We start from the raw sequence: 27724 nt of genomic DNA on the forward strand, positions 1-27724 counted from the left end.
ATTATATATAGTCTGGCTACACTGACTGAAAGCCACATGCAAATAGTATACTAAAAGATATTTTAGAAAAATTACAAACTAAAAAATTCCCCATATCATAGAAACATGGTATGGTCTGCTTGCATTCTTTTTTTAATGTTTATTTATTTATTTTGAGAGAGAGCAAGGGGAGGGTCAGAGACAGAGAAGGATAGAGAGAATCCCAAGCAGACTCTGTGCTGTCAGTGTGGAGTCCAACATGGGGCTTGATCACACAAACCATGAGATCATGACCCGAGCCAAAATCAGGGATCGGATGCTTAACCAACTGAGCCACCCAGGTGTCCCAGTGTGCTTGTATTCTTAAGTTTTTTTTTTTTTTTTTTGGAAATAATGTGTATAGAGAGCATCATAAGAAAGTAAATGAATTATTCCCTGTACGTAAATAAAAAAATGAAATCTCAGTGGACATGGGCTGAAATACCAATGGTATTCTAATTTTTTTCTGATATCAGTCTATAAATAGATTTATGCATAAAGTGTTTCTCATAGTGAAATACTTTGGAAAAGGAAGAACAAGACTGAGAGAACAACAAAAAGAAAGTATATCTTTAATACTATGGAGTTGATTAGTGAGACCTGTATTTTTACATGTGGTGAAGGGTCTGATGAAATTTCTAGGAATATATAAAACAATCACAGAAAATAGAAATACATGTGACCCATGTATGGAAATTATACCATATCACAGAATCTCTTTCAGTCAAATGCTCTACCCCTGAGCTATACCCCCTCACAGAATCTCTTTCAGTTCAAATGTTTCATTGATGTAAACCAAAGATTATGATTAATAGCATGTAATTGTGAATAAATGAACTTCAAAGTTGCATGTCATGACATGCCATTTTGCTGCACTCACATAAAAATTGAAAAATACTGTTTCCCGTGGCCAAAGAATGGGAATAATGAACAATTAGGACCCTTATTATCTCGTTCTCCCATGCTATCCCCGAGTCTTGTCTTGAAGGGAAGGAGATATGGTATATAAAACAAAATTCAGGAATAGGGTAAGGATATCTGTTTCACAAATAAATTTCTAATTTAAAAACCCTGAAGATTTAATGGTTATTTTAAGACCTTATCAAAATGGCCTTCATTTTATATATGCTACTCAAATTCTTTCTCAAAGAATTTTTGGCAGCTTTTTGACTTCTTACTTACCAAGGTTTATTAATGTGGGTTTTATCTCATTCAGACTCGGCACCCTGGCTTTCTTGGTCCAAACCAGTTTCTGTAGTCTCTTTAACGTCCCCATTGATTCCGCTGGGTCACCGCCTGATCTTACAGCCTAGCACAAACACAGCTCAAGGTAGGGACAAATTATTCTTCACAAAAGATTAAATTTAAAATGTGTCGAGATCATAAATATGAGAAAATTAATAATGTGACCTCAAAACCTGTAGCCTGAGACAATTTTAAGCAATAACTTGAAAGCAGACAATTTTTTGGTTTCAAACTTGTAAAATATATTACAACCAGCCGGTCATACTAAAGTAGGGCATTTTTTTAACCTTCTTTTTTAACTTCAAAATGCAACAAAATGGATGGAATCTGGTGCCATCTATGTGCTTGTTCTCAGTGTGAAATAGTGGAAAGACGCAAGGTCTTTGCAGGATAAGAAGGAATAAGAGGTTTAAAGTTGCTACTTGCAAATTGTTGGAACAGACTGATGGTATGCACAAAAAAACAAAAACAGAATTTAAATTTTCTTCATTTTTCTTCATTTTTTCTTTTGGAAATTTCTGGTAAACCAGCATTTTATTTCAAGCATGAAATGTTTTCAAATAATATACTTTTCTTTGAATATTGCTTCTTGCTTCTTAGATACACACTGAGGAAAAAAAAGACAGCCATATTGTTCTATACTATAGTATATAAGTGTCACTGGTTTATTATAGCAAAAAATATGGATAAAAGAATTAGTAACGCTTGTGACTCAAAATTTCTTCGGAAGGTACAGAAACGCTTCCCACGAGTTTAATGTTGGCAAATTTGTATTTATACTGCTTTTACTTATTATATTTAGGATAACCTACTTTTAACAATTTCACAATATTTTGGAAGCTGATATTTTATATGTTAAATTTAATACTAATTGGTAAAATAGTTGTATTCTGTGATGTTAATTAGATATGAAGTATTACATAGAGGAATACTTCTTTCTCATCCAGAAATCGCTGGACTCAGAAATATTTCTTTCTGCTTTTGCCTATCCTTTCCATTGAACGGCTGATAAATGACATCTAAACAGATACTGCAGTTCGCAAAAGGTGAATGACTTTGCTTCCTCATTAATGTTTGAATGAGAAATATTTATAATAGTGCTTTCCCATCCTTTGAGAGAGATTATAAGCCCAGAGAAATGTTTGCAAGAAAAGGCTCTCTGGCATCCAAGCATTTCCAGTCATTAGATTCAGCACTTGTTCTTGGTCTTTAAGAATGACTTTGAGCAGCCAATATAAACTTGATGCTCTGTCTCTGCATAATGGCACCTAAGTAGGAAATGTGACGTTTTGTCAGCGCAAGCCATACCTGTTTGCGTTAAATAAATGGGGAAATATTGAAATCATTTTAATCTTTCAGAGAGGCCTGGGATGAGATTTTCTTGATATGCAGAATCTTCCCTCTCTTCCAAAGGTCATGCTCAGCTCAACACAATTTCTATTGCTGTTTACTTTTGTATCATTTTCTCCTGTGTTCCTCTTCAGTATTTTCTGAGTTACTCAGTTTTACAGGCCCTGTAACTCAAGAAGAGTCATTTTCTAATCTTTAGGCTCTTCCAGAAATAATAAGCTGACATTGCACAACCACTGAACACAATTTTCTTTGTTGTACTTTTTTTCTTATAGCAACCTCTTCCTATTCCAGCCAATGCTTAATTGCTCCACTGAAACACTGGCATCAAAAATGGCCTTTTCTCTCCCCCTTCTTTGTGAAAATGACTTTCACTTGATATGGGGAAAGGTGTTACATACCAGGGTAACTGAATTCCATATTAATGATTTGCCCCTAGGAGGAAGAGAAGCATTTGTATAGTGTCTAAATTCATATAAGTGAGATCTCATGGCCCAGAGTGTTAAAACAAACTGACCTCTCATTATTTTGTTCAAACTGTGTTATAGCCTTTTTAAAGCAGAGTCTTGTTAACTTTCGTATCTTTAATCACTCATGGAGCTTTGAGTTAATAGAGATCAGTCTATTGCATTTTACTCATTTTTCAATTACATGTCTAGTATAGTACATGGCCTGATAAATGTTTGCTAAATGTAAATACACTTTTGAGTTCATACATATGTTTTATCTACCAAATGGATTATCCACAGTACATTTTTTACACTAGACTGGCTACTTTCTAACAGCAAACTACTTCCAAAAAGCTTTCTCTTGCTATTAGGTAGTACATACCTGAGTGATGAAACTTAGAATAAAAATTATGATAAGAGATATAGAATCATTAAGATTATCTATTAAAAAGAAATCCTTTAGAATATTTTCAAAATTGTTATTCACTGTAGTCTCCTAATCTATTACTTATAAATTTGTGCTAAATTTGATTAAAATTACAATAATGTGCCTTTTATTCTATTTTTTAAAGGTTTATTTATTTTTGAGACAGAGAGAGACAGAGTGTGAGCAGGGGAGGGGCAGAAAGAGAGGGAGACACAGAATCTGAAGCAGGCTCCAGGCTCTGAGCTGTCAGCACAGAGCCCAATGCGGGGCTTGAACTCACAAACCATGAGATCGTGACCTGAGCCAAAGTTGAATGCTTAACCGACTGAGCCACCCAGGAGCCCCATAATGTGCCTTTTAATTCCTAGATGTTTTCTAAGAAGACTGACTTTTAAATTGAACTTACCATTCAACCAATCAGCAAAAGTTTATTGAGCATCTACGATATGCCAACATTATCATGCATTCTGGGGATGTGGCATTGAGTACATGAAATGAGACCCCTGCTTTCATACAGTCTACATTCTAGAGAGAAATGACATACCATAAACAAATAAACAAGTACATAAACAAGAAAATGTGCCATAGGCTATGCTAAGAACAGCATGACTGAGTGTAGATGGGAGGACAGTTACTAATTTACATTGGTTGATGGAGGATGTTCACTAAAACTGAGGCCTGAACCTCAGTTCAGATGTGAAGATTTGGAGACAGTTTTGAGCTCCACGGACAGTCAGGGAGGACATTTCCAGGACTATGATTTAAATAACAGAGAAGGGTCAGCTAGGCAAAGAGCAGAGGGAAGAGAATTCCTGTGAGGATAAGACATGTGCAGGGGTTCTACAGCTGAAATTCCGGGAAGAATTCTTAGCATTTGCCCCAAGGAAGAGAAAGGAGGGAAGAGGGTCATAAGATGAGCCAGAGACTTAATGAGGGGCTCTCAGGGAGGCCTCTGTAGAACAGTTGAAGAGCATGTATTTTGTTCTAATCAGGCAAGTGACACATTTGGTTTACATTTTTATTCGTCTTCCCTCTTTACTGATCCCTCTTTGTGATCATCTTACTTTTTAAAGGACTTTTCCCAAAAGCATTCCAATATGCTCTGATCTGATCCATCGTTAATTTACCATATTTTATTTACCACCCTTTCTGCCCCCTTTCCCATGCATACTTCTCAGAAAAGTCAACTATGTTTACTTCCCCTAATTCCTTTCATTTCTCATCCCTTCAAATCACATCATGTACTCAGCAATCAGCTTGTGTTTCTGATATTCCATTTAGATTGCCTTTGTTTTCCAATGAACCATTCCCAAACTCCATTACTGCTTGGTATCCAGCAATACTGACCGTGACGACCTTCAAGAAACACTTTCTTTTCTTGGTTTCTGGGACACCATGTTCTCTGGTTTTCCTTTCACCAATTTTTTTGGCCATTCTTTCTCTAACCCCTACATGCTGACAATTCCCTTCTCTCAAAATTAAATGCTTAAATCCTTTACAACTAGCTCTGGGCCCTTGTCTTATATCACCATCATTCATCATTCGTTACACACACACACACACACACACACACACAATGCCACTTAAATGCTGATGATTCCCGATTTATTTCTTCAGAGCTTCCTTCAGAGCTTCAGACTCACATACTCAACCGTCTCTCTAAAATGATTTATAAGCCCTATCAAGACTGACCTCTAGCCCCCAAACATGATTCTCATCTGGTATTCTTCCACTCAGTGAATGCCATCTTCCTCCACCGTATTGCACATTCCGTAAATAAGATTATCACCTTTGCCACTTACTCTCCTTTGTTGACTTATATTTATTTCATTACTAACTTTGGTCTGTTCCATTACTGAGTTTGGTCTGTTCTTTAAATGTATCTTGAATCTGCTTCTTTTTCACCATTTCCATTGTTACCACCCAACTGCAAATCTCTAATCGGTTTTCTTTTTCTTTTGCCTTCCTCCAGTTGATGCCCAATAAAATATTAGAGTTCTCCTTGAAAGATATAAATCTGATGATATTACCATCTTGCTTAAATTACTCCAAATTTCCTGGTGTTCTTTAAATACAATCCAAAATACTTGACTCGGTCTGTATGACCTGTGTTTCCAGGCTCCCTTCACACTCACAAGGTAAACATATTTAGGTTCCCAACCTCCAGAGCTCTTTTTTCTCAGTGTTTTTATGTATGCTGCTCCCTCTGCCTGGAATGCTTATTCTATTTCTCCTGGATTAGTTAATTCCTACTCACCGCAGAAACTTCATACTAAATGCCATTTTTTCAGAGAGATCTTTCCTGACTCCCAAGCCCAAATTAGGTCCCCATTTTTTTACCTTCTTGGCTTTCACCACAGTTTCAGATTTATATTTTTGTCATCATGGTTAAATGTCTTTCCTCCTGATAGACTCTAAACTGAAGGAAGAAGACAGGAGCCATAACCTTCCATATAGGTACCATGCAGTATCCTTAATACCTATAACATTGTTGATAGTTGGTACTCTCTATGAATTAGTTGAAGTAATGATATGAAATGAATGAATGAATGAATAAACGGATGAAGACTTGATTTGGTAAAATATATTTCTTTAAAATGTAATGATGCAGGGGCGCCTGGGTGGAGCAGTCGGTTAAGCGTCCGACTTCAGCCAGGTCACGATCTCGCGGTCCGTGAGTTCGAGCCCCGCGTCGGGCTCTGGGCTGATGGCTCAGAGCCTGGAGCCTGTTTCCGATTCTGTGTCTCCCTCTCTCTCTGCCCCTCCCCCGTTCATGCTCTGTCTCTCTCTGTCCCAAAAATAAATAAACGTTGAAAAAAAAAATTAAAAAAAAAATAAATAAAATGTAATGATGCAAAGAACAGCATTGGAAGTTGAAAATGAGAAGAGATAAGAAAATTAGTGTATTTAGTTGACTTTTAAATTTTCTCCAATAAAATGATAATTATATGTGAATATAAATTAAATATTTCCCATATGTATGTTTTGCTATGTATATTCTGTATCTTTCATATATAAGTATGTATATACTTCAATTAATTTTGTTCATATTCCTTAAATAATGTAAAAATTTGGTTAGAAGTGTTAGATTAAATACACCTCATTCTGACACTTTGCTTGACTATTAGGATGATAGAATAATTTTTAGAAAATAGCATCAATGAATTATTGAACTGGATTAGTCTTACAACCATATTTTAGGAACTAGGATGGAACTTATTGGACATCTAGTCTACCAGCATTTTAAAAAATGAGAAAAACCAGAGAAGCTAAGTGGCTTATCCAGAGAAAGATAATTCATTAATAATAGAGCTAGGATGAGAATCAAATATTATGACTTTTAATCCAATGTCCTTTCTCACAAGATTTTTAGAAGCTAACATAATTACTAGTTATCTAGGATTGAAAGCTAAATTAAGACCAACCAAACCCAAGGTTTTGATTTATAAATTAAATATGACTCTTCAATGGAGGATAAGTATCAGGTGGACACTCTTAGATTTATAGGCCTATTCTTTTTTATATATATACCTCCTGTTTCATGTGTATATAAATACATCATTATTATTTTTATCTTATTTATATATTATATATTTATATACAGATATAAATATGTAAATGTATTAAACACCTCAAACACACACACACACACACACACACACACACACACACACATCTTATTTAACATACATATTTCACTACAGGGGAATTTAATTTGTTTTTTCCAATAGGATCCCTTCTTTTACACAGAAGAAATTTAGGCTTATGGAAACTAAATAAATCCAGACCACCTGTCTGAATTGAAAAGGAAGCTGGAAAGTAACGATAGACTTTGCATGAAGTAAAATAATTTCCCTTTGTTCTTTTTTTTTGTTCTTCTGATTTAAAAAATGAATTGTTCCTCTCTCATGACCTTTTTAACAAGTATTCAAATAGAAAAAGTCTGATCACTTGACGTCTATTTCATATAATTTCTTCAACATGGGAAACAGAGATCTTTTAAAATTAATTATCTTGGCTTATTTTAAAGGAAGGCTGTAGTGAACACTCTGAAATGAAACCTCAGATAGTTTCATATATTTTGCTTTGACAATTGTTCTCAGCGCCCTAGTCTTCTGACTCTTCACTTAGTTACCAAAGATTTGCCAATTTTAGGGTTTTAGAAATGATTTTTCAATGGTCACAATACACTATTAAGTAAAAAGTCAGTACGTACATTTGCACAGAAAGTATGAACACCACTCTAAGTGGCTTTCTTTTCCTTCTTTAAATAGTTTGCATTTCCCAATTTTTCTACAATAAAGACATATTACTCCTATAATTGAGAGAAATTCTATATTTTAAAAAAACATATTTAGAATGCAGGGTTTTTTTGTTTTTGTTTTTGTTTTTAATGTTCTGAGACAGAGACAGAGCGCAAGAGGGGGAGGGGCAGAGAGAGAGGGAGACACAGAATCCGTAGCAGGCTCCAGGATCTGAGCTGTCAGCACAGAGCCCGACGTGGGGCTCAAACTCACAAACTGTGAGATCATGACCTGAGCCGAAGCTGGACGTTCAACCGGCTGAACCACCCAGGTACCCCTAGAATACAGGTTTTATAATCAAATCTATTTCTGCCAAGCAGAACATAAGTACCCAGTGTTTTTACTGTGAATTTATTTCTAGCCACTTGAAAAAAAAGATACCTAGGGACTGGGTAAAAATGAGGAAAGTTATCTTCATGGTAAAAACAAAAGGAATTGGTTTTAAGTGGTGAGATTATTAAAACCTCGAAGCTGTATGTGCATTCACTTCTATATAAAAGTGACTACTGTCTATTTACGATTTAAAACATACTCTAAAAAGATAATTTGTAAGGTCACAGTGATCAATTAACACTTTGTAACTCAATGCACAGTAATAAAACCAAGAATTATAAACTAGAATCAATCAATGCAAACATATAAAAATAAACAAGTCTCTTTTCAGAGGATTATTTTACTGCTTTCTTGGAACTACAACTAACTAAAATGACAATTTGAGAATATTTCATCTGGGGGCACCTGGGTGGCTCAGTCGGTTAAGCGTCCTACTTCAGCTCAGGTCATGATCTCACTGTTCGTGAGTTCGAGCCCCGCGTCAAGCTCTGTGCTGACAGCTCAGAGCCTGGAGCCTGTTTCAGATTCTGTGTCTCCCTCTCTCTCTGACCCTTCCCCGTTCATGCTCTGTCTCTGTCTCAAAAATAAATAAACGTTAAAAAAAATTAAAAAAAAAAAAGAAAATATTTCATCTGTATAAATGAAATATTGATTGAAAAAATAATTGGTGGAAAAATTGCCATGTTGATGCTAGGTATTCTTATGTAATTATAATTACAAAATTTATTATTTTTTTAATAATAGAAATTAAGATAAAATGCTGGACCAATACTTAAAATAAGGTCAAGCACAATTTTTAAAAAGGCAGTTGAATGCATATTCAATTGAATGAATTAGGGAAATAGAATACACTCTCCTAGAAGAATTATAAAATATTTATTCATTCAACACACATTTACTAAGCATATAATCTTTGGGAGATTCAGGTATTTGTCTGTCATTGCTTAGTATGAGTGATTTTAAAAATCAGTAGTCTGTTTCTGTGCCTGTCCCCTCCAAGAAAAGGGTGAGCTCTTTGGGGTTCCAGAGTTATTTTGCACATCTCAAACCTAGTCTCTAATATGCTCAATAAATAGATGTGAGCTGAACAGCTGGCTAAAAATACATCTGGAAGAAAAGGTTAATGTGTGTCATGTGAGAAGTACAAATAAAATGTGATGGTTACTCACAAGAGAGAAAGATTGCATAAGGTAAAGTGGGGAAGGGAACTGCACCTGCCTGGAGAATTAACAGGCATTTGAACAGCTAAGCGGTGTAATTCTGCAAGTCTAACAAAGCCCTTTATGTAACAGTCTTATCCCACTATATAAATACAAATCACATCCTCAAGTTCCAATACATGTTTCTGGCTCCTTCTGCTTCGTCTCAGGCAGGTTTTGGTGTTCACAATTCTGGTCTTGGAATAATGTGCCACATGGGCTCTATTCTCCACAGCACAAGGAAGTTACAGCTCCATGGTCATCTCTCCTACTTCTGTCTGGGAGCCAAGACTGCTCTTTGCTCCTTTACCCACAGGTTGGGGTCAGTCTTTTAATGTGAAGACATTGAGGCTACCTGGGGGCTGCCTGGATTACATCAAGTCAGAGATTACTTTCCACGTAATAGCGTCTGCTCTGAAATTTCAAAGAAGTTTCTAGAACTATTCATAGGAATATTTCTCTTTAGGTACATTCTTTGACTGACCCCCAAAAATGTACACAGTAGGAAATATAAGTGCCAGTATGCAAATTAGTTAATTTTTATTAAACATCTACTAGATTCCTAGCATACAAGGAGCTATGAATATAGGAAATTACATAGAAAAAAATACAACCCTTGTATCGAGGAGTTATAATCTCTACAAGAAATAAACAAAAATGTCAGGGAAACCCTGACTTGATAGAATCAGCCTTGGTCTGCAGATAAGCTGATGTGGGAAACAAAGGCAAAAGAAAATTAAATTTCCTTACAACTTACAGCCCATTGACAAATCCTTGAGACAGTCAGAGTGATGTTCCTCTAGGAACTCAGCTGCCTTGATGAGGACATTTTGCTAAGGGCAAGAGGCAATCTTAGCTTAACATTAGCCTGACCGCCCCAGAGTCCTGTAAGTCTACTTTAACATATAAAAATTATTGGGGAAACTTCCTTTATCTCTACCCCCCAAATCTATGCTAGCAATCATCCACCAAGCATAAGGCACACTGACATGCATCTGAAGGGTCTCATGACAGAGTTTTTACTAAACAGTAATAAATGACCTTTTCCTAACAATAGCTCTCCTCCTAAAGGTCCTGGAAAGCTTGCTTCCAAAATTCCTTAGAGAATTGGGCTATCCCTAACCCCCTCCCAACTTAAAAATATATAATCAGTCACCCGTCATAACCCCAGGGCTGCTCTTACTGCCCACGGGTCCTGTCCCCATGCTTTGATAAAACCACTTTTTTGCACTGAAGATGTCTCAAGAATTCTTTCTTGGCTGTTGGCTCTGAACCCCAACATTTCCACATCAAAGTGACTGTTTTGCTGTGATGTCCTGCTTCGTGACTAGCCATGTGAACTTGAACAAGCCACTTCACTTCTCTGTGCTTCTATAAAATGAGGATTTGGATCACAGGAATTCATTGTTCTTGTAATAAGTTTAGGGACATTAAACTAGATAAGTATCTTCTTTTGTTACTTTACATAAACTCTTAGACCTGAGAAGAATATCAAGGAAAAAGCAGGAATGAGCTACTATTGATCACAGATTATTAGAACTTAAAAAGATCTTTGTGTTCATCTAGTCCAATACTTTACTTTCAAAAGGAGGAAACTGAGGCACAGAAATGTGAAATTAATAGCCTAAGAGCATCGGGGTAGCTCCAGATCTCTTGATCGGGTTCTCTTGATTCTGTTTCTAATTAAGTTATTTCATAGTCCTCCCAAATGCATAGCTTCGTTTTCATCTAGGAAGTCCTTTTTGTATTCATGATTATTCGGGTTTCTTTTTTTCCTACAGCTGTTTGATATTTAACTAGTTATTAAAAACTTAGAAGGCATGAGAACCAGCAAGGGCAGAGTACATTAGTGTTTTCAGGAAATAGAAGTAATATTTAAACAGTACTTTTTCATCACTTCTTCCTACCTAGAATAGCTATCATCCCTTAGGCAAAAAAAAAAAAAAAAAAAAAAAAAAAAAGTACTGTTGAGAAGAAAACTATTCTAGAACCTTAGATGTTAACATCTTAATTATCTTTGGGAAGAGCGTGCTGTGAAAGGAGATGCCTTGAAATTATCATGTTCATCCCTACATCAAGAAACATGATTTATTGAAAGTAGCTATTTGCCACAGAATCTGCAAGTTATATTACATTTTAGGAAATAATAATCAAATAAATCTGTATCATTTAGCTTGCAGTGTTCCCAAAAGCAAGTCTGGAAAAAAAATTGTAAAGAGGGCTTACAGTGTATTCAGTTCCATAACACTACAGGACTTGCTGACGTACATGAGTGTCCTGGAAATTTTCCATACCCTTTAAAACATGTCCATTTCCTGAACTTGTGTTTAGCAATGGCCAACAAGGAGAGGACGGTGGTTAATATGATCTGAGGATTTTAATACAAGAGAGAGTTGGCACACAAAGATACACTTTTTAACACTACAAAATTTTCTTTATCTCAGGAAAAATTCCTAAATTTGGGGGAATTTTTTTTTACAATAAAGACTCATCTTTCTTTAAAGGTACCGCTTTATGCTTAAGTCAGAAAGCTTTTCAATAAGAACAAGTCTTTTTTATATTCTCTAAAAACACTTCCATGTGGCAAATGTAATAAAGAACTGTAGAAAACAATTCTTATTGCATTAAAATTACAGGGAAACAGAAAAAATAGTATGATTTGGGGAGAAGTTTTCTACTATTTCTTTGGCAGTAGGTTTTACATGTCTTTTAAAAAAATATTTTTTAATCTTTATTTATTTTTGAGAGAGAGTGTGCATGTATGAGTGGGAGACGAGCAGAGAGAGAGGGAGATACAGAATCTGAAGCAGGCTGAACTGCCAGCACAGAGCCTGACATGGGGCTCAAACTCATGAACCAACTGAGCCACCCAGATGCCCGGGTTTTACATGTCTTTGCTAACGAAAGAGACTCCACCATTAAAAGTTACCCTCTTTAGCATTAGAAAAACAAGATTGATGTTAACATTCTTTAACAAAAGTAAATAAATAAAACTGCACAGAGGTGTAAAATAGTGAGGAAAGGATCCATATTCTCAATTATAATAATCAAGTCATCAAAATACATTGATTAATGTTTCATCAAATACATACATATAAAGGTGAATATATGTGTGCCGGTGTTTTATATATATTACATATATACATTACATATAGAGTGGATTCACTTACTATCCTTCACTTTCTCTAGTCCCAACACATGATCCATACCCAGAAGTTGGTAGAAAGAGTTAGAACCAAGAAAATGGCTTATGAAGCAATCTAAACCTTAATCCCTTAACGCCCTTCACTATCAGGTATACAATAGGCATCCTTGTTGAATATCTGATAGAGTGTGAAATCAAACCACATATATATTTGGAGCTGAGTAATATCTGGAATCATAGCACAGGATATTTTAGGTTTAGTACTTGTCCATGTAATCTCCTTACTGTAGACATCTACTTGAAAAACCCATGTACCTGGTATTAAGCTAGGGGCATTGGATGGAGTTTGTAATAGAATAGAAGGGAATTTCAAATTTTATTTGAGGGTAGGGCCTACAGTAGGATTAAGAGGAGTTTAGGGAGAGGATGCAAATGTTCACTGAACATCTGGGGATAATATATGCATGCTGTTTCATTTAATATTTTTAACAACCATAAGAAGTTTTTCTCATCACCATTGGACACATAAGGAAACTGAGACACGGAGAATTTAAACAAGTCCAAAGTCAAAAGTTATAACTCATGTAAAGGTAAAGCAAGTTTGGTTACTATAAGGTCCAAAGCTAAGCAGAAGTCCCACAAATCCTACCTAGCCAAGGACTGAGAAGCAAGTAGAAATACAAAATAGCTCAAGGGACTGAAGCTCATACTGAATGCCTGCATTTTATTTTGTCATTGGGTGTAGCATGTGGATTTTTAGAGGATTAGGCCAACATTTCTAGGTTTGTGTTACATTTTAATGATGTCAACTAGTGCTTGGTGTTTGGCCCAGTATAAGTTACTAGAATGTGCTCATGAGACATTTTTGTATTGTATAACTCTTTTAAAAATGAGAATTGTGCTAAGGAATACCCAAATAACTCCTATCGACCTTTTAAAGTGGTCAAGATGGGAAAATACCTGTATATATTTAAGTTTGTTCATTCATAAAATGTATTTGTTAGAACCAGGCATTTATTTTCCTTGTATAAACTAAAAGTTGAAGTGGCAACTGCCTAACCTCTTTTCCTTGTTTTATGAGGGAATAAATAGATGGATAGATGATATTAGATAGGTAGATAGATAGATGACAGATAGATGATAGACAGACAGATGGATAGAGAATGACTTCGGATACTAAAATAAGAAAATCTACTCTGATTTTAATTTCATTTCACCAGAGACAAAGATATGGATTTCATACTAACATTCAATATTCCTTTAACACCAACTAAAGCCACTCTTTCAAATCTTCTATTAAAAAAAGAAGTTTCATTTTTCTTCTATAACAAATAGAGCTCTACATTCTTTCTATCTGCAAAATGAGTTATAATATTGCTCTTGGGATATTGGGAAACTCCTCCATCTATAACGTTGTAATATTATTAGGTAGCTCTGTTGGTTTTAAAATATGTTCCTAAATTGTTCTATATTGCTCTCTTCAAAAGGTGGGTCGTAATGCCCCTATCCTTAGTATAAGCTGGATTTAATAACTTGTCTATAGTAAATAGAATAAGGTGGAAGTGATGGTGTATGACTTCTGAGACTAAGTCTTAAAAGACATTATGGTACCCTTCTTACCCTGTGCCTTGGATCACTCATTCTGTGAGAAGCCAAGTGCCATGCTATGATACACTCAAGCAGCCATATGGAAGGGTCAGCAAGATGAGGGGCTAATTCCTCCAAACAGCTATTAGCAAGGAATACAAACCCTTGGCTACAGTAGGGAGAAGGAGTTTGAAAACAGACCCTTCAGCCACAGGTAGCTTTTAGATGACATTTTGATTTCAACCTCATATGAGACCCTGAGCTAGAATTACCAGCTATCCCCAAACTCCCAACTCTGAAACTATGAGACAATACATGTTCGTTGTTTTAAACGCCTAACTTTGGGAGTAATTTGCTATTTAGCTATAGATAACTAAGACAGTAGCAAAGTTATATAATGGATAAGAAAGTGCTTGAAAATAAGATCAATGCATAACATAATTTGCTCATTTTTATATTACATCATACATAAAAACTACTTTTTGGTTGACACTGCAAGTGCTATTTAAACAATCTGTTGGGGCGCCTGGGTGGCTCAGTCGGTTAAGCGTCCGACTTCGGCTCAGGTCATGATCTCACAGTTCGTGAGTTCGAGCCCCGTGTGGGGCTCTGTGCTGACAGCTCGGAGCATGGAGCCTGTTTCAGATTCTGCGTCTCCCTCTCTCTCTGCCCCTCCCCCACTTGAGCTCTGTGTCTCTCTCTCTTTCAAAAATAAATTAATGTTAAAAAACAAATTATTAAACAATCTGTCATTCTGGCCTCTTTTTTTCCTGCCTTACCATTTGTTCACAATCTTTGTTTAGAACCACTCCAAATCTTGTCTGATGGAAGCGAAGGAGGGACCTACCTCTCCTGCTTATTCACAGATCATGGCATAACCTTAAGGTTCTTCCCCAGCCACCTGGTGTCCAGTGCCCTCGGTTAAGTGCACCAAAAAGCAGTCCCGCTTTGATCCAACCTCTGTATTTTTCCAACAGCGGTGTGCTGCACCGGAAACAGTTTTAAGTCTGTACGTTGCCAATGGGTTGCGTGCAGCCAAGAGGTTTTTGTTGTTGTCCCTGCTGTTACTAATCCAGTTTTCCTCTTAAAGACTAAATGACTAACTCTCAACTCTAGATACTGATTACACTGCACGAGAATTGGAGGAGGCTAGTTTAGATGGCACAACCAGAGCCAAGTCTAGCCACCATCTAACCCTGTGGGCAAGGTTTGGAGCAATCAAGTTTCCGCAGTAGCAAAAGTGGCAATTTCACAAACAAAATGGACAGAAAACCCAATCGCAGCAGCTTAAACAAGTGTAAGGCTTATGTTTCCCCACAACAAGAAGTCCAAATATAGGCAACCCAATGCTGATGCAGTAACTCAGGAATGTCGCTGATGAATCAGGCTCCATGCCTGTGCCCCACCATCCTTAACATGTGCCTTTGGCCTTATGGCTGAAAGACAGCTGTTAACTCAGCAGATACCATGTCCAGCTTCCAGCAGGGAGATGGGCAAAGGGCAAAGCTTTCTTCTCATGAGGCTTTGCTTTTTTTTCCCCCCCCGAAAAGAACCCCCTCACCCACTCCACCACCAGGCATTTCTAGCTATAATTCACTGATCAGAATTGGATCCCATGACCACCCTAGCTACAGGGGGAGCTGAGAATTCAAATACCTAGCCTTGCAGTCTCCATCAAAAAAGAAATTGGTTGAAATGGGTGTGAAGTGATGTAAGCCTTAGAAGAGAACCTAACACACCCATACATATGCAGGCATACTTTTAAAAATGAATTCACTCAGCAACACCTTTTCCACTGAAGGAGCTTAGGGAGAAAATGTTTTGGTGCAGTCCTGGGTGGGGGTGCTTGACAGTGCTTAATATCACCAGCACTGAAAGTAATAAATGTTATCCCTCTTTTCTATCATGAATATGAATGACGCTCTGAAGGCTGAAAGCAACCTCAGAATTTACGTGAGAAATGAGGCATGAAACATTTTTGAAAATATATTAGCCCAAAGTCTGTATTACTGCATAGTTTATACCTTTTTCAATATGCTACAAAAGGTCTGAGCCATCAACTGAATGCTGCCAGAAAAGAACAAATAAGAGCAAGGATACAAAAATAAATGCTGGGAGTCAAGTTACCCCAAGATGTTCTTTATGGTTGGGGTAATGATCACGGTTACCAGGCAGTCTGCTGTGCTTCAAACTCTCCGCATTAGCGCTTGTCCTGCCAGCTGGGTTCTCCAGCAGGTTTATCCCAGACCCAAGTAGTCAGAAATAGTTATGGAGCTAAGTCACTATTGAAGAGAGCATTCCGTGAACACTTCCTGCTCCTACCTCCTGCCACTTGGTTCCTAGTACTTTCTTCTATGCCTTAGATCTTTCCTCTTCTTTTAAGCACATTAAAGGAACATGTCTAGTTGAGTATTTCTTTTCTTAAAAAAATTTTTAAGGTTTATTTATTTTTGACAGAGAGAGAGAGAGAGAGAGAGAGAGAGAGAGAGAGAGAGAGACAGAGCATGAGTGAGGGAGGGACAGAGAAAGAGGGAGACACAGAATCCAAAGCAGGCTTCAGGCTCTGAGCTGTCAGTGCAGAGCCCGATATGGGGCTCGATCTCAGGAACCTCTAGATCATGAACCTGAACCAAAGTCAGATGCTTAACGGACTGAGCCACCCAGGTGCTCCAAGTTAAGTATTTCTGATTGGAAATTCAGTTAATGTTAAAAGTTTTTACAATGAATGTTTTTTATTGTCCAAAATATATTTCGTAGGCCTAGTCACATGATAACTATGAATATGTTTTACGTCCTATGAACTTTATCTCATGTTAATGATATTCAGTAAAATTGCCAGCCATATGAAAATATTGACCCTGTTAAGATATTATTCATTATTTGTTTAAGTTTATTTATTTATTTTGAGAGAGAGGAGAGAGAGAATGTGAGCGGAGGAAGGGTACAGAGAGATGGGGAGAGAGAGAGAATCCCAAGCCAGGTCCATGCCATCAGTGTGGAGCCTGATGAGAGACTCAAACCCATGAACTGTGAGCTCATGATCTGAGCAAAAATCAAGAGTTGGATGCACCATGAACTGAGCCACCCAGGTGTACCTCTTCATTATTTTAATCATTTCTACTTTTACATGATCTTTAAATGTTCTATAATGAATATATATCATTCTCACAATATAAGACAAAAATCAACTTCAGTTTTTCCATGAGGCTACTGTCTTGCCAGACCAGACATGAGCCAGGTTTGGGCTTGGAAAGTGAAATTGCATGGGGCATCATATCAGTAGACAAGTGCCCATCAAATGTCTGGACGCCATGGAGTCTCATGGTTCATGTACTTAGCACCATCAGGACACTCATAAAAATACCTACTCCTGGCCCCCAGACATGATAATTCATTTGGACAGGGGTGAGGCTCAGAAGTCTGCATTTTTAACAAATATCCTGATTCTGACACAGACAGTCCCCAGGCCACATTTGGAGAAATATTGCTCTGATAAGTCATTTGCTCACTTGATAAGAGGCTACAGTCTGTGCCAAAGTCCATTCTCATGGACGTCACCGACAGGTCAGTTTGCCCCTTCACACGAGAGAATGTGTCCCTCTCTCTGCCCCCGTCTTCCAAAGGGTAAACAGCTTTGGCTTTTCCTCAGTCACAAGGAGTTAAAAAATTAACAAATTGCATAACATTTCTTAATACTTAATAGTATCTCATTATAGTATTTTGTCATACAGAAAAGGTGTTTCTTAATTAGCTAAGTTCAATTGAATGCCCACCATGAATATGAAGAGATATACTAAAGATAGTAAAGACCACCCTTACCCTCCAAAATGAGAATTTCTAGATTAGATATCTCCTGCTCGTCAGTCCCTGCTTATGGATTTCCTCAAATGATCTTTAATGATAAACTACATAGTACAAGTGAATAGTTACTGTTCTAGAAGGATCATTTCTTAGCCAATGGAAATGCCAAAGAAATTGGTAAAGATTTACCTTGAACCCTTTTCTTCCAAGAACTTTATATGTTATTTTCTTCATTCTAAGACATGGTTCTGGTTTTCTGCTAAAAACCTAAAGAAGGACTTCTCTCGGCACAACACATGTCTGGGAATTCTTACTGTAAATCAGCCTTCATTTCCTCCTGGCTATCAGACAATGTTTCACTTAGATACTGTATCTGAGGCCTCATCTAAATTTAGGAGAATGAGACTGCATATTTCAGAAATAATCTCTCAGCCGCACTTGTGAAAGTGTCCATCCCTCGCAAAGAGTAAAAAGAGGAGGAAGGGGGAGAGAGGAGCCTTGGGGGACAACAATTGAATTTGTTTTAAGCATCTTCTAAATGCCAGCCATGATGCTGAGTGCTTTACTGAAGTATTTCACTTCATCCTCAGGACAGCCATGAGACAAAGTTTCTTTATAGACCAGTTTTACAGATCATGAAAACTGAGGCAGAGAGAGATTAAGTAAGTACTAAGGGGCAAACTAAGATTCAGAGCTCTGTTTTCAGAGCTCTCCACCGTGCCCTGTGGGAGAGCTCACTGGTTAAAGGCCCTCAGGCAATGTGGTGTGGACCCTCAGGAGCGTAGGATTGTGACTCTGGCACTGTCAGAACAGCCAGTAGAAACTGTGGTTGATAAAAAGTTATGGTCCACTGTCTACTCCATCGGACGGCCTCCAACAGTCTCAGGTAGCAGGCCGGATTGAGGAACGCGAGCTCCTTTTGCTCACCAAATCAGTCCCTTACGATTCAGGCACTGTATCCCGTCTTCCTATTGATAAATCTACTGCACCAAGGAAGGCCAGTATTAACTTTCTAATAAATAAAACTATCAGAATGATTAAAGAGAATCTCATGGCTGTCAGAAAAATATCAAAAATCAGTATGATGCTGGAGTTGGCCCGACTGACGCACATACTATTTTTCATTACAGGGTGAATAGCAACTATTTGGCTGTTAATTAATGTTATATTATTATTACTATCAGGGAGGCCCGAGGTTCAGACATTCTTAATTGCCTGAACTCCTGGGCTAACTAATGCAATTTATAAGGGATATGTCAGAAATAATAGTATATGCTTTTATATCAAACGTAAAAACATGAGGGACATGCCCCTCACTAAAGGTTGCCAGACAGTTCTCAGCACTTAACATAGGTCTTGTCAGAGAAAATCCCAGTACATTAACTTAACAGGTTTAGAGTTACTTATCAAAAGGCTGTAGAGCATGATGTTTTGCATAATCAAAATGGCTTATCAACTCAAGGCATCAGTGAACGCTTTCATTTATATTCCAATTCACAGAGACATAAGCGTATCGACTACAAAACAACCTACAATAACTAAAGATAAAATAGTTACAAGGCTAAGTATTGTGCACTACATCTAGAGTATTACAGAGCTCAATAACAAGATGATGTTCACAAAACACCACACCAAGTGTTGATTGTTCACATTACCTGACAGGAAATGCCTTGTGGTTTTTTTCCTTGAAAAGTATGCATGTAATTACTCAAAAGAAAATCCTCTTCATTTAGATCTATGAAAAGAGATAAATGTTATATATAGATCATCAGAAATTACAGGATTTTAGAAGTTTAAGTGCAATTTAATACTCATTATAGTTTCGTTTAGTCTGTTAAGGTACTACATTGTCTAGATCATAAATGTTTTATTTTCCTAAGGATATGTTATTCTCACAAGAAACTGATCAAAATAAAATACAAATTTAACAACACCACCACCAACAAAAATGAAGAATGTTGCTGGCCATCTGTGTATCTGAGCAAGCCATGGAACCTCTGTGGGACTCAGTTTCCCTCTCAGTAATAAAAGAGTAGCATACTAGCTACTAAAGCCACGTCTAACTGCAATATGCTAGATTCCACGATGTTATCTCCTCACCTGTTTCTGTTAAACTAAGTTTTCCACCTCTGGCATTTTGAGTTTCATTAGCTTATGTCTTGTCAACATAGATTATTTGTGTTGAAGTTGTTCTATGTATGCTTTTGCAAAAGCTTTCGAATGTGGTGTCGGTTCACCTGCAGCTACAGGAAATCTTCCAACATTTCCCTTCCAGGCTCTGGAAAAGGGGCTCCTTTTATGTAAATCTGAAATGCACATGCGCTAAAAGAGGGTAGCCCTCTACACCTCACTTAATCCAACCCGCTTGGATGAGGAAACTGAAACTACAGAAACCACCTGGCCACAAGGCCAGTGACTTTCCCTCTCACCTTCACTATTCATGTGCAATCACTGCTTCAGTTTCCCACTGTTCCTTGTTCTCATATTCACTGGGGGGAGAAAGCGGCCAACACGACCTACCCTCCACACACAGTGAAAAACACGGGCAAGTTGTCCTCCAAATCCCCATCTTGGCTCTCTTGAAAAGATAGTTCAAATTCCCAGCTCAGTCTCAGAGTTGTTTACATCACTAACAATATTTAAAATCAGAGTAACCACAAAGGATTCCAGAAAATACTTAAATGTTAAAACGAGCTGGTTTTGTGAGCTGGCTCTTTGAAGCAAGATTTTCCGTTACAGTGTCAGGATGCCAGAAGCAGTTTTGGCAACTTATTTTTTTTTTTTAAGGATTTGTATTCAGGAAAAAAAAATCTGTGCTCTGTTCCTTCATTCCTTTTCATCTCTCCCCTTTTTGGATTCCTTTAACATGAATTTTGGAGAACTCCCTCTATAATTATCCTTCTGGGTATGGGAAAAGAACAGTAAAGTGGTCACCTCTACTCTAGAATCCGGAAGCATCACAGGAGTGTGCACGATGCATTTACATCGCTTATGTAACAATGCAAAGTAGGAAAATGAGTGATTCAGATGCTACTGTGGGGACGGATCACTATGACTCAGGGTACTCCTGGGAGAGGTAGGGCCCCAGTGGAAGCTTGAAGCGTGGATGTAGTTTGGAAAGGTAGAAGAAAAAGCAAAATGACAAACGTAGAAGCAGTGCTATGAACGCTAACCTACAGTGTGGAATAAGTGGAACATATTTAATTAAGTGTAGAGATTGAAACTGGTCAAATGATAGGCAATTCTGAATATAGCATAGAAGGAAGTAGGGCTGGAAGAGTAAATAAAGTAAAATTTCAATAGTCCTTGAGTGCCAGGTCGAGGAATTTGGACATAACCTACTAGACCAATGTTGCACATATAAATATATCTGCAGAACTCAAATAAGTAATTTAACTAAATGATGTGAATTTCGTCAAGGAGATAATGGGAGACATGTGGTGAGCTGAAGAGTCACCATTGCTCTCAGCTTTCCCAACTGAAATCACCTCAGACTTTGAGCTCAGGATTGTCGGTATAAATACATGGATATTCATGTAAAATTTCCTGATTTTTAAAATACTGTATGGTCCAAACAGCCTTTTTCTCAGAATAACTTCAGTTACACGGCTACCAGTATGTGGCCTCTGCTGCAGACAATGGAAGACCTTTGAGGGTCTTGGACTAAGGAAGAGACACGGGAAAAATTGTATTTTATGAAGATTAGCCATTTGTTTTGTGGTCTTATACACTTTTATCTATTTGTAATCTCCCAAATATTACCCGACGAGAGAATATTTATTAAAACGGAAGCAATTTGGTCCTACGTAGCAAAAGAGTTGCAGTGGATGAATTAGGCAATATGCAGTTGTGCTTTCCAAAAATGGCCACCAAAATATCTCTCATACCACATATTCTGCAATATGAACTTGGCATGCCTCTTCTTACTGAATTGAGCTAGTCTCAGTAACTCACTTGTCACAGGACAATGCAATGTAAATGATCATTTGTAAGCCCCCAAACTAAGTCAGAAGAAGCCATACAGCTTCTGCTTTGATCATTTGGGATGCTCACTTTCCAGACACTTCCTCCATGATGTGTGAGGCTCCCTTTTGTGTCCCTCCCTCTTGCAACCCAGCTCTTGGCCTGAAGAAAGCTTGTGTCTCTTGGAGAGGCCACACATTGTTCTCCAGTCAAAAGTCTCCACTGAGCCCAGCCTTCAAGTTATCCCAGAACAGGTGCCAAATATACAGGTGAAAAAGATTCTAGATGATTCCAGCCACCAGACATTGCAGTCCTCCCCAGTCAGGCAAGTCTTTTCAGAAGAAGCTTCAGATATCATGAAGCACTTGTCTTGAATAGATTCCTGACCCACAAAATTCACGAGCCTAATAAAATGTTGTTTGATGCCCTTAAGTTTTGGGATAGTTTGGGGCACCTGGGTGACTCAGTCTGTTAAGCATGGTCTCAGGTCATGATCTCACGGTTTGTGAATTTGAGCCCCACGTCAGACTCTAGGCTGACAGTGCGGAACCTACTTGGGATTCTGTTTCCCTCTCTCTCCGCCCCTCCCTGCCTCTCAAAAATAAATAAATAAATAAATATTTTTATTTCAAAAAAGTTTTGCGGTAGTTTGCAGCAAAAAGATCATCAGAACATGCATAAACTACATAAGTGAGTCACAAGCAATAGTATACATAGGAATGTACCATTCAACATAAACATTCAGACTCCAACTGCCCCTCAAATTCAGATGCAGGGAAGAAGTGAGATTAGGTAAAAAAGCAATATTTCTAATCAGCTTTTAGGTGATTCTAATGAAGATATTTCTGACCATACTCAAGCAACTATCATCCTAGTAAGAACTCCCCTAAAGAATTAAAGGGAGATTCATTTGTACAAAACACCGGGATGCTGAACATTCTCATCACTCAATTCAGAAAGACCTCCTTGGAAGAGGCCCACTTATAGTGGCCTTTGCTCAAGGAGTTTATCCCCACAGGATGAGTGTGTAGATGTTCGGCTGTGAAATAGGGCTTCTCTCTGTCACTCCTCATGTAATCCAGTCTAACCAGAGTTAAATTACAGGCTCCAGGGAAACAATCTTTATTTATTTATTTTTAAATATTTATTTATTTATTTATTTTGAGGGGGGCGAGGAGCAGAGAGAGAGGGAGAGAGAGAATCCCGAGCAGGCTCCGCACTGTCCTCACAGAGCCTGATGTGTGCCTCAATCTCCCTAACTGTGAGTTCATGACCTGAGCCAAAATCAAGAATTGGATGCTTAATTAACTGAGTCACCCAAGCTTCCCGAGGAATCATTTTTAAATTAGATTGTGGTCCCAGAAAATTAAACAGAATGGTAAATATGTTTGCGACTTTATACATCTGCCATCTTGAATGAGAAGGTATCAGGCCAACAAAGAAAGAGAATTAATAAGGTTTGGAAAAATTAAGTCAAAATACTTACATGCTTACTCTGAAGAGGCTGGCCAAACAATAATATTGACTAGAATTCAGGAAAGGTTTCAAAGGAATGGCAATTCAAGTGCTAAACTGGAAGGCCCTAACTACATCGCTCCTCTGCTAGGTTTTTTGGATAATGAATCTCATCAGAATCACACGAAAAGGGTATTTTTAAGATAATTTCACACAGTATGGGCGAAATTCATATTCCTTTCAATACTAACCATCTTTCTTGACCTTATCCACCCCTCACTTCCTTTACTAACAGGTCAATTATTTGGGGCATATTTTACGTTTTATGGAATAGTCTGTCGTGGTCACACCGTTTGAAAAATCTCCAAATATGTTCTGCGTCCTTTTTATTATTTAAAAAAAAATTGCTTTGTTTTTATCGTTTGTACTTTCTGACATTAAATGTGAAAACCTTGTTCTGGATACTGTCTTTATTTAAATCAAAACTTGATCTTAGGTAAACTCCAATTCACAGATTTCAAAGTTTGTTCTTTTCAGACTTTTATTTCCTTTGTAAACCTAAGGCCAAAATAAATTTGAAAACTTTAAATTTGATTTTAATTTACTAAAATATGTACATGATGAATATTCTGCCTGTTTGTGATGCTGAAAATACAATTAATATGAATTACAGATTAATTTTCCTTCATACCTACACTTTGCCAATGCTTCAGTCATAAAGTCCTGAGCACTCAATTTATCCTGCATTTATTTTACAGATGTAGTCTCTTTTAACAGCACAGATGGAGGTTTAGATAAAACGCTTCTTATAAGAAGGAAATGGACTAGATAAACTAAAAATATTATGCTTCTGGCACTCAACTTATTCTGATAAATTTTGTCTTAACTGACACAACATAGTCTTTTATCAAGCTATGTGAATATCTTTGTGGATTAAAACACCAGGCACAAATCCTTGGCTAAACATAGCCTGTGGACGTTTCTTTCATCAGGCCCAATAGTCTTTAGGTCTAAAATTAATATATTAGTTTGTTAATTATGCTTATAATTTGCTTATATGTTATGTTTATATACATATTATGTTTATAACATGTTTATAATTAATTTGTTAATGTTAATATATGTCATGTATAAATACCATTTTGAAATTGAAATTGAGAGAAATACCCTTTTTCTTTTTTTGGTCTTAGTGTTTGTAACAGATTCTTTAGGAGTTTTGCCACTCCTACTATTTAATTCCCTATATATTGTCTTCTATTTTATTGCGGCTGTCTTTAAAATGTCATCATTTGTGTTCAATAAAATAAAGGGCTCTGGATGATAACAACGATGCACCTTCCGGCCTCCATCTCACTAAACCTCACAGACTGCCTATCCTCAGACACAGTAAACCTCTCTGAAGTAATTATCCAATTAACAGTTGAAAAGTAGTATTTAAAATGAGAAAGAAATATTATGGGTTGATGTGTAGGGCACTAATTGCCTAGAAATACTCTGAGCTTTCCAAATGAAGCTACCCCTCCCATAAAATCCAAGTCCACAACGTGTGGCCCTCCCTCCCCACTGAATTTCTCCCCTCAATTTACAGTGGCACCGACAGCCTTGGTCTCAGGCCATCAACTCTCCCTAGCACAGCATTAATCCCTAAGAAATGTCCTGTGACTCAGCTGCTGCTGCTGAAATGCCAGTTGAACTTTTAGACACACACACACACACACACACACACACACACACACACTCAACCAGGCACAGACACACACACAGGATATAGGGTAGCTCAAGAATCCGCGAAACCAAAGCTAAGAAGCTTTCTGTAAAGGATTTCTTGTTTGTTATTCTTCTCTGGCAAAGAACACATCACTAATCAGGAACTCCGCATTTTAAACCAAGATTTTTTTCTTCAGAGTAGCTGTAATAGAATCACCCGCCTATGACTCCTCAATTAAAACAAACAAAAAAAAATCTCAGAAAGGTAGTTTTAGCGAATAGAATTCTTGAAGACATTTGTGGCAAAATCTATAACTAAAAATAATTTATAGTGCAATTATAACTTCTTGATCCATAGGTCAATACCCAATAATCTAAAAATCGCATGTGTTTATTAAAGGGATGCACGGATGGATGATGTGGATGAGTGTTTGACTAATCTACAGAGTGTGAATGAAGATAGCTGGCATCCTTGGGGTGAAGATAGAATCCAATCAAAACATGATATTAACACATTTCCTCTGTTGTGATTAAAAGATAATATCTAGGGGGTGCCTGGGTAACTCAATTGGTTAAGCATCTGACTCTTGATTTCGGTTAAGGTCAAAAAAAAAGAAAAGAAAATATCTAAATCCCAAATGTTTCACCAATTTATTTACAATAAATTGTAAATATTTAAAAATTCAGTTAAATTTATTCAGCAAAATGTTACATAATCTTGAATAAAACTGAAATGTTTCAAAATAAATTATTTTCATAAATAATTACTTTGTAAATCTAAGAGCAGTGTTAAACAAAAGGTGATATCTGGACAGAATATAAAATCAAATTATTAAGCTCCTAGTGATAAAAATGCATTATAATTTCCTTCCTCCCAAGATATTAAAAATATTTGTAATTAAAAACTAGAAATTCTTAATCAGTAACTAATATAATCAAGAATTTCTTGTTCCAGTAACTACAGAAGGAGAATACCAAGCAGATAACTTTTTATGCTGTTGTTCATCTTCGTGAACTCTTTTTGTTTTTTTAATTTTTTTTAACGTTTATTTATTTTTGAGACAGAGAGAGACAGAGCATGAACAGGGGAGGGGCAGAGAGAGAGGGAGACACAGAATCCGAAACAGGCTCCAGGCTCTGAGCTGTCAGCACAGAGCCCGACGCGGGGCTCGAACTCACGGACCGTGAGATCATGACCTGAGCCGAAGTCGGACGCTTAACCGACCAAGCCACCCAGGCGCCCCCATCTTCGTGAACTCTTAAGACTTCCTGTTTTCTTCATTGCCTTCCCAAAGTTAAATAATTATAATTATGAAGTCATTTATCATTAATAAATTTTTTACCAGGCTGCTGATTTTTGCTTCTTGGGAATTTTTAAGTCATGAAATGATATAATTTTGTATTAGTAGTTGAGATTATTCTTTTGTATTTTTTAAGGAAAACCTAAATGTAATAACTATTGATATACTGATGTTATTTTTAGAGGGTTTTTCTATGTGGTGATGTTTAATACATCATAAAATTCTTATAGACATTAAAGACTTTCAAATATTATTTGCAATTGATTCTTCAACAGGCAACCTAATTAGATTCCACTTCCTTTTTATATGTCTGTATGTATCGATGCACATGTAGACACACACACGTATCACATGTATATATGCTATTAACAATACGTCCTCTCTATTCTAGTTGTTTTTCCCTTTTAAGTAGACCACAATGCCCAGCTTATTTTAATAAAGATGTAAATTTTTCCTACCTGCCCTTTAAACTACTTTGGGAAAATGCAAAGTCAGCTGAACTAAATTTAACAATTACCTTTTAGCTGACTGAGTCTTCTGATGTGGGAATCATTCTCTGGCTTGCTGGGTTCTTGCCAGGTTGTGTCATTCGCTATTTTCCTTTCTAAAAAAGCAGAGGATTGGTTAGCAGAATTCACGGTAACATCTGTCCAGTAAGTATAAGAAATTTAAAATCAGAACAAGATCAGCACACGGTTGTAACTTGGAAAGTGATAAGAGAGCTCTCCAAAATGGAGAGTTCTACTCCCTGGTGGACAACCCCAAGTGGCCTGTGGGCTCTCATTTATTTCCATGAACTACAAGGACCCACGCATATGTGGTAGAATGGTGCTATTGAAATACTTGTTGATAGTTTCTGATTACATTATTCTTTGAAGTATTTCTTCTTTTTTATTTTTTTTTTCAAATAAATAAGTTCAAATGTCTCCACCCTCCACGTTCCTCATCATTTTCAACAAAATGACTAAGTGTGTACAGAGTCCATTGAGCTGTGATAGTTTCAAGAAACTCTAATGTGAGATCTTGAGTGGAAGAACAATAACTTGCTCAGCCTTGTCCTCCCAACACCTGCAGCAGGGCCTGGGCACGCTGTGAAGGACCAGACTGCACCAGAATGAAGAGTTAAGAATCCCTTCTAATCTCCTTACCAAAGATGAATCATTCCACATGCTGTGTTATCATATTGGAAAAGTAAATTTGACATAATGCAACCAAAGCATCTCATGGAAACAAAGTCAGCATACCTGTGCTGTTTATAAAGTCACTTTTTGCTCTCATATTTGACTATGGGGAAGGCAGTCCAGCATCAAGAAATATGCTGGGATGCAAACACCTATAGCTTTGTGTGTAGAAACCACATAGCATGCTATGAGAATAAATCTAGATGGAAAGCAAAACTGTGCCTTACTTCCTTTAAGATTATGCATTATTTAAATCAGG

General features: G+C 37.1%; 1 protein-coding gene across 1 annotated transcript in view; it reads right to left on the reverse strand.

Moving 5' to 3' along the window:
• SAMSN1 (SAM domain, SH3 domain and nuclear localization signals 1) overlaps positions 1-27724 on the reverse strand; it is a 134163-nt gene that overhangs the window by 84427 nt on the left and 22012 nt on the right. Inside the window, exon 4 of the mRNA XM_047875377.1 lies at positions 26802-26888. Coding sequence (XP_047731333.1) covers positions 26802-26888 — 87 coding nt within the window. The remainder of the gene's footprint in view (positions 1-26801; positions 26889-27724) is intronic.

This window comes from Prionailurus viverrinus, chromosome C2, assembly GCF_022837055.1.
Source record: "Prionailurus viverrinus isolate Anna chromosome C2, UM_Priviv_1.0, whole genome shotgun sequence".
Lineage (NCBI taxonomy): Eukaryota > Metazoa > Chordata > Mammalia > Carnivora > Felidae > Prionailurus > Prionailurus viverrinus.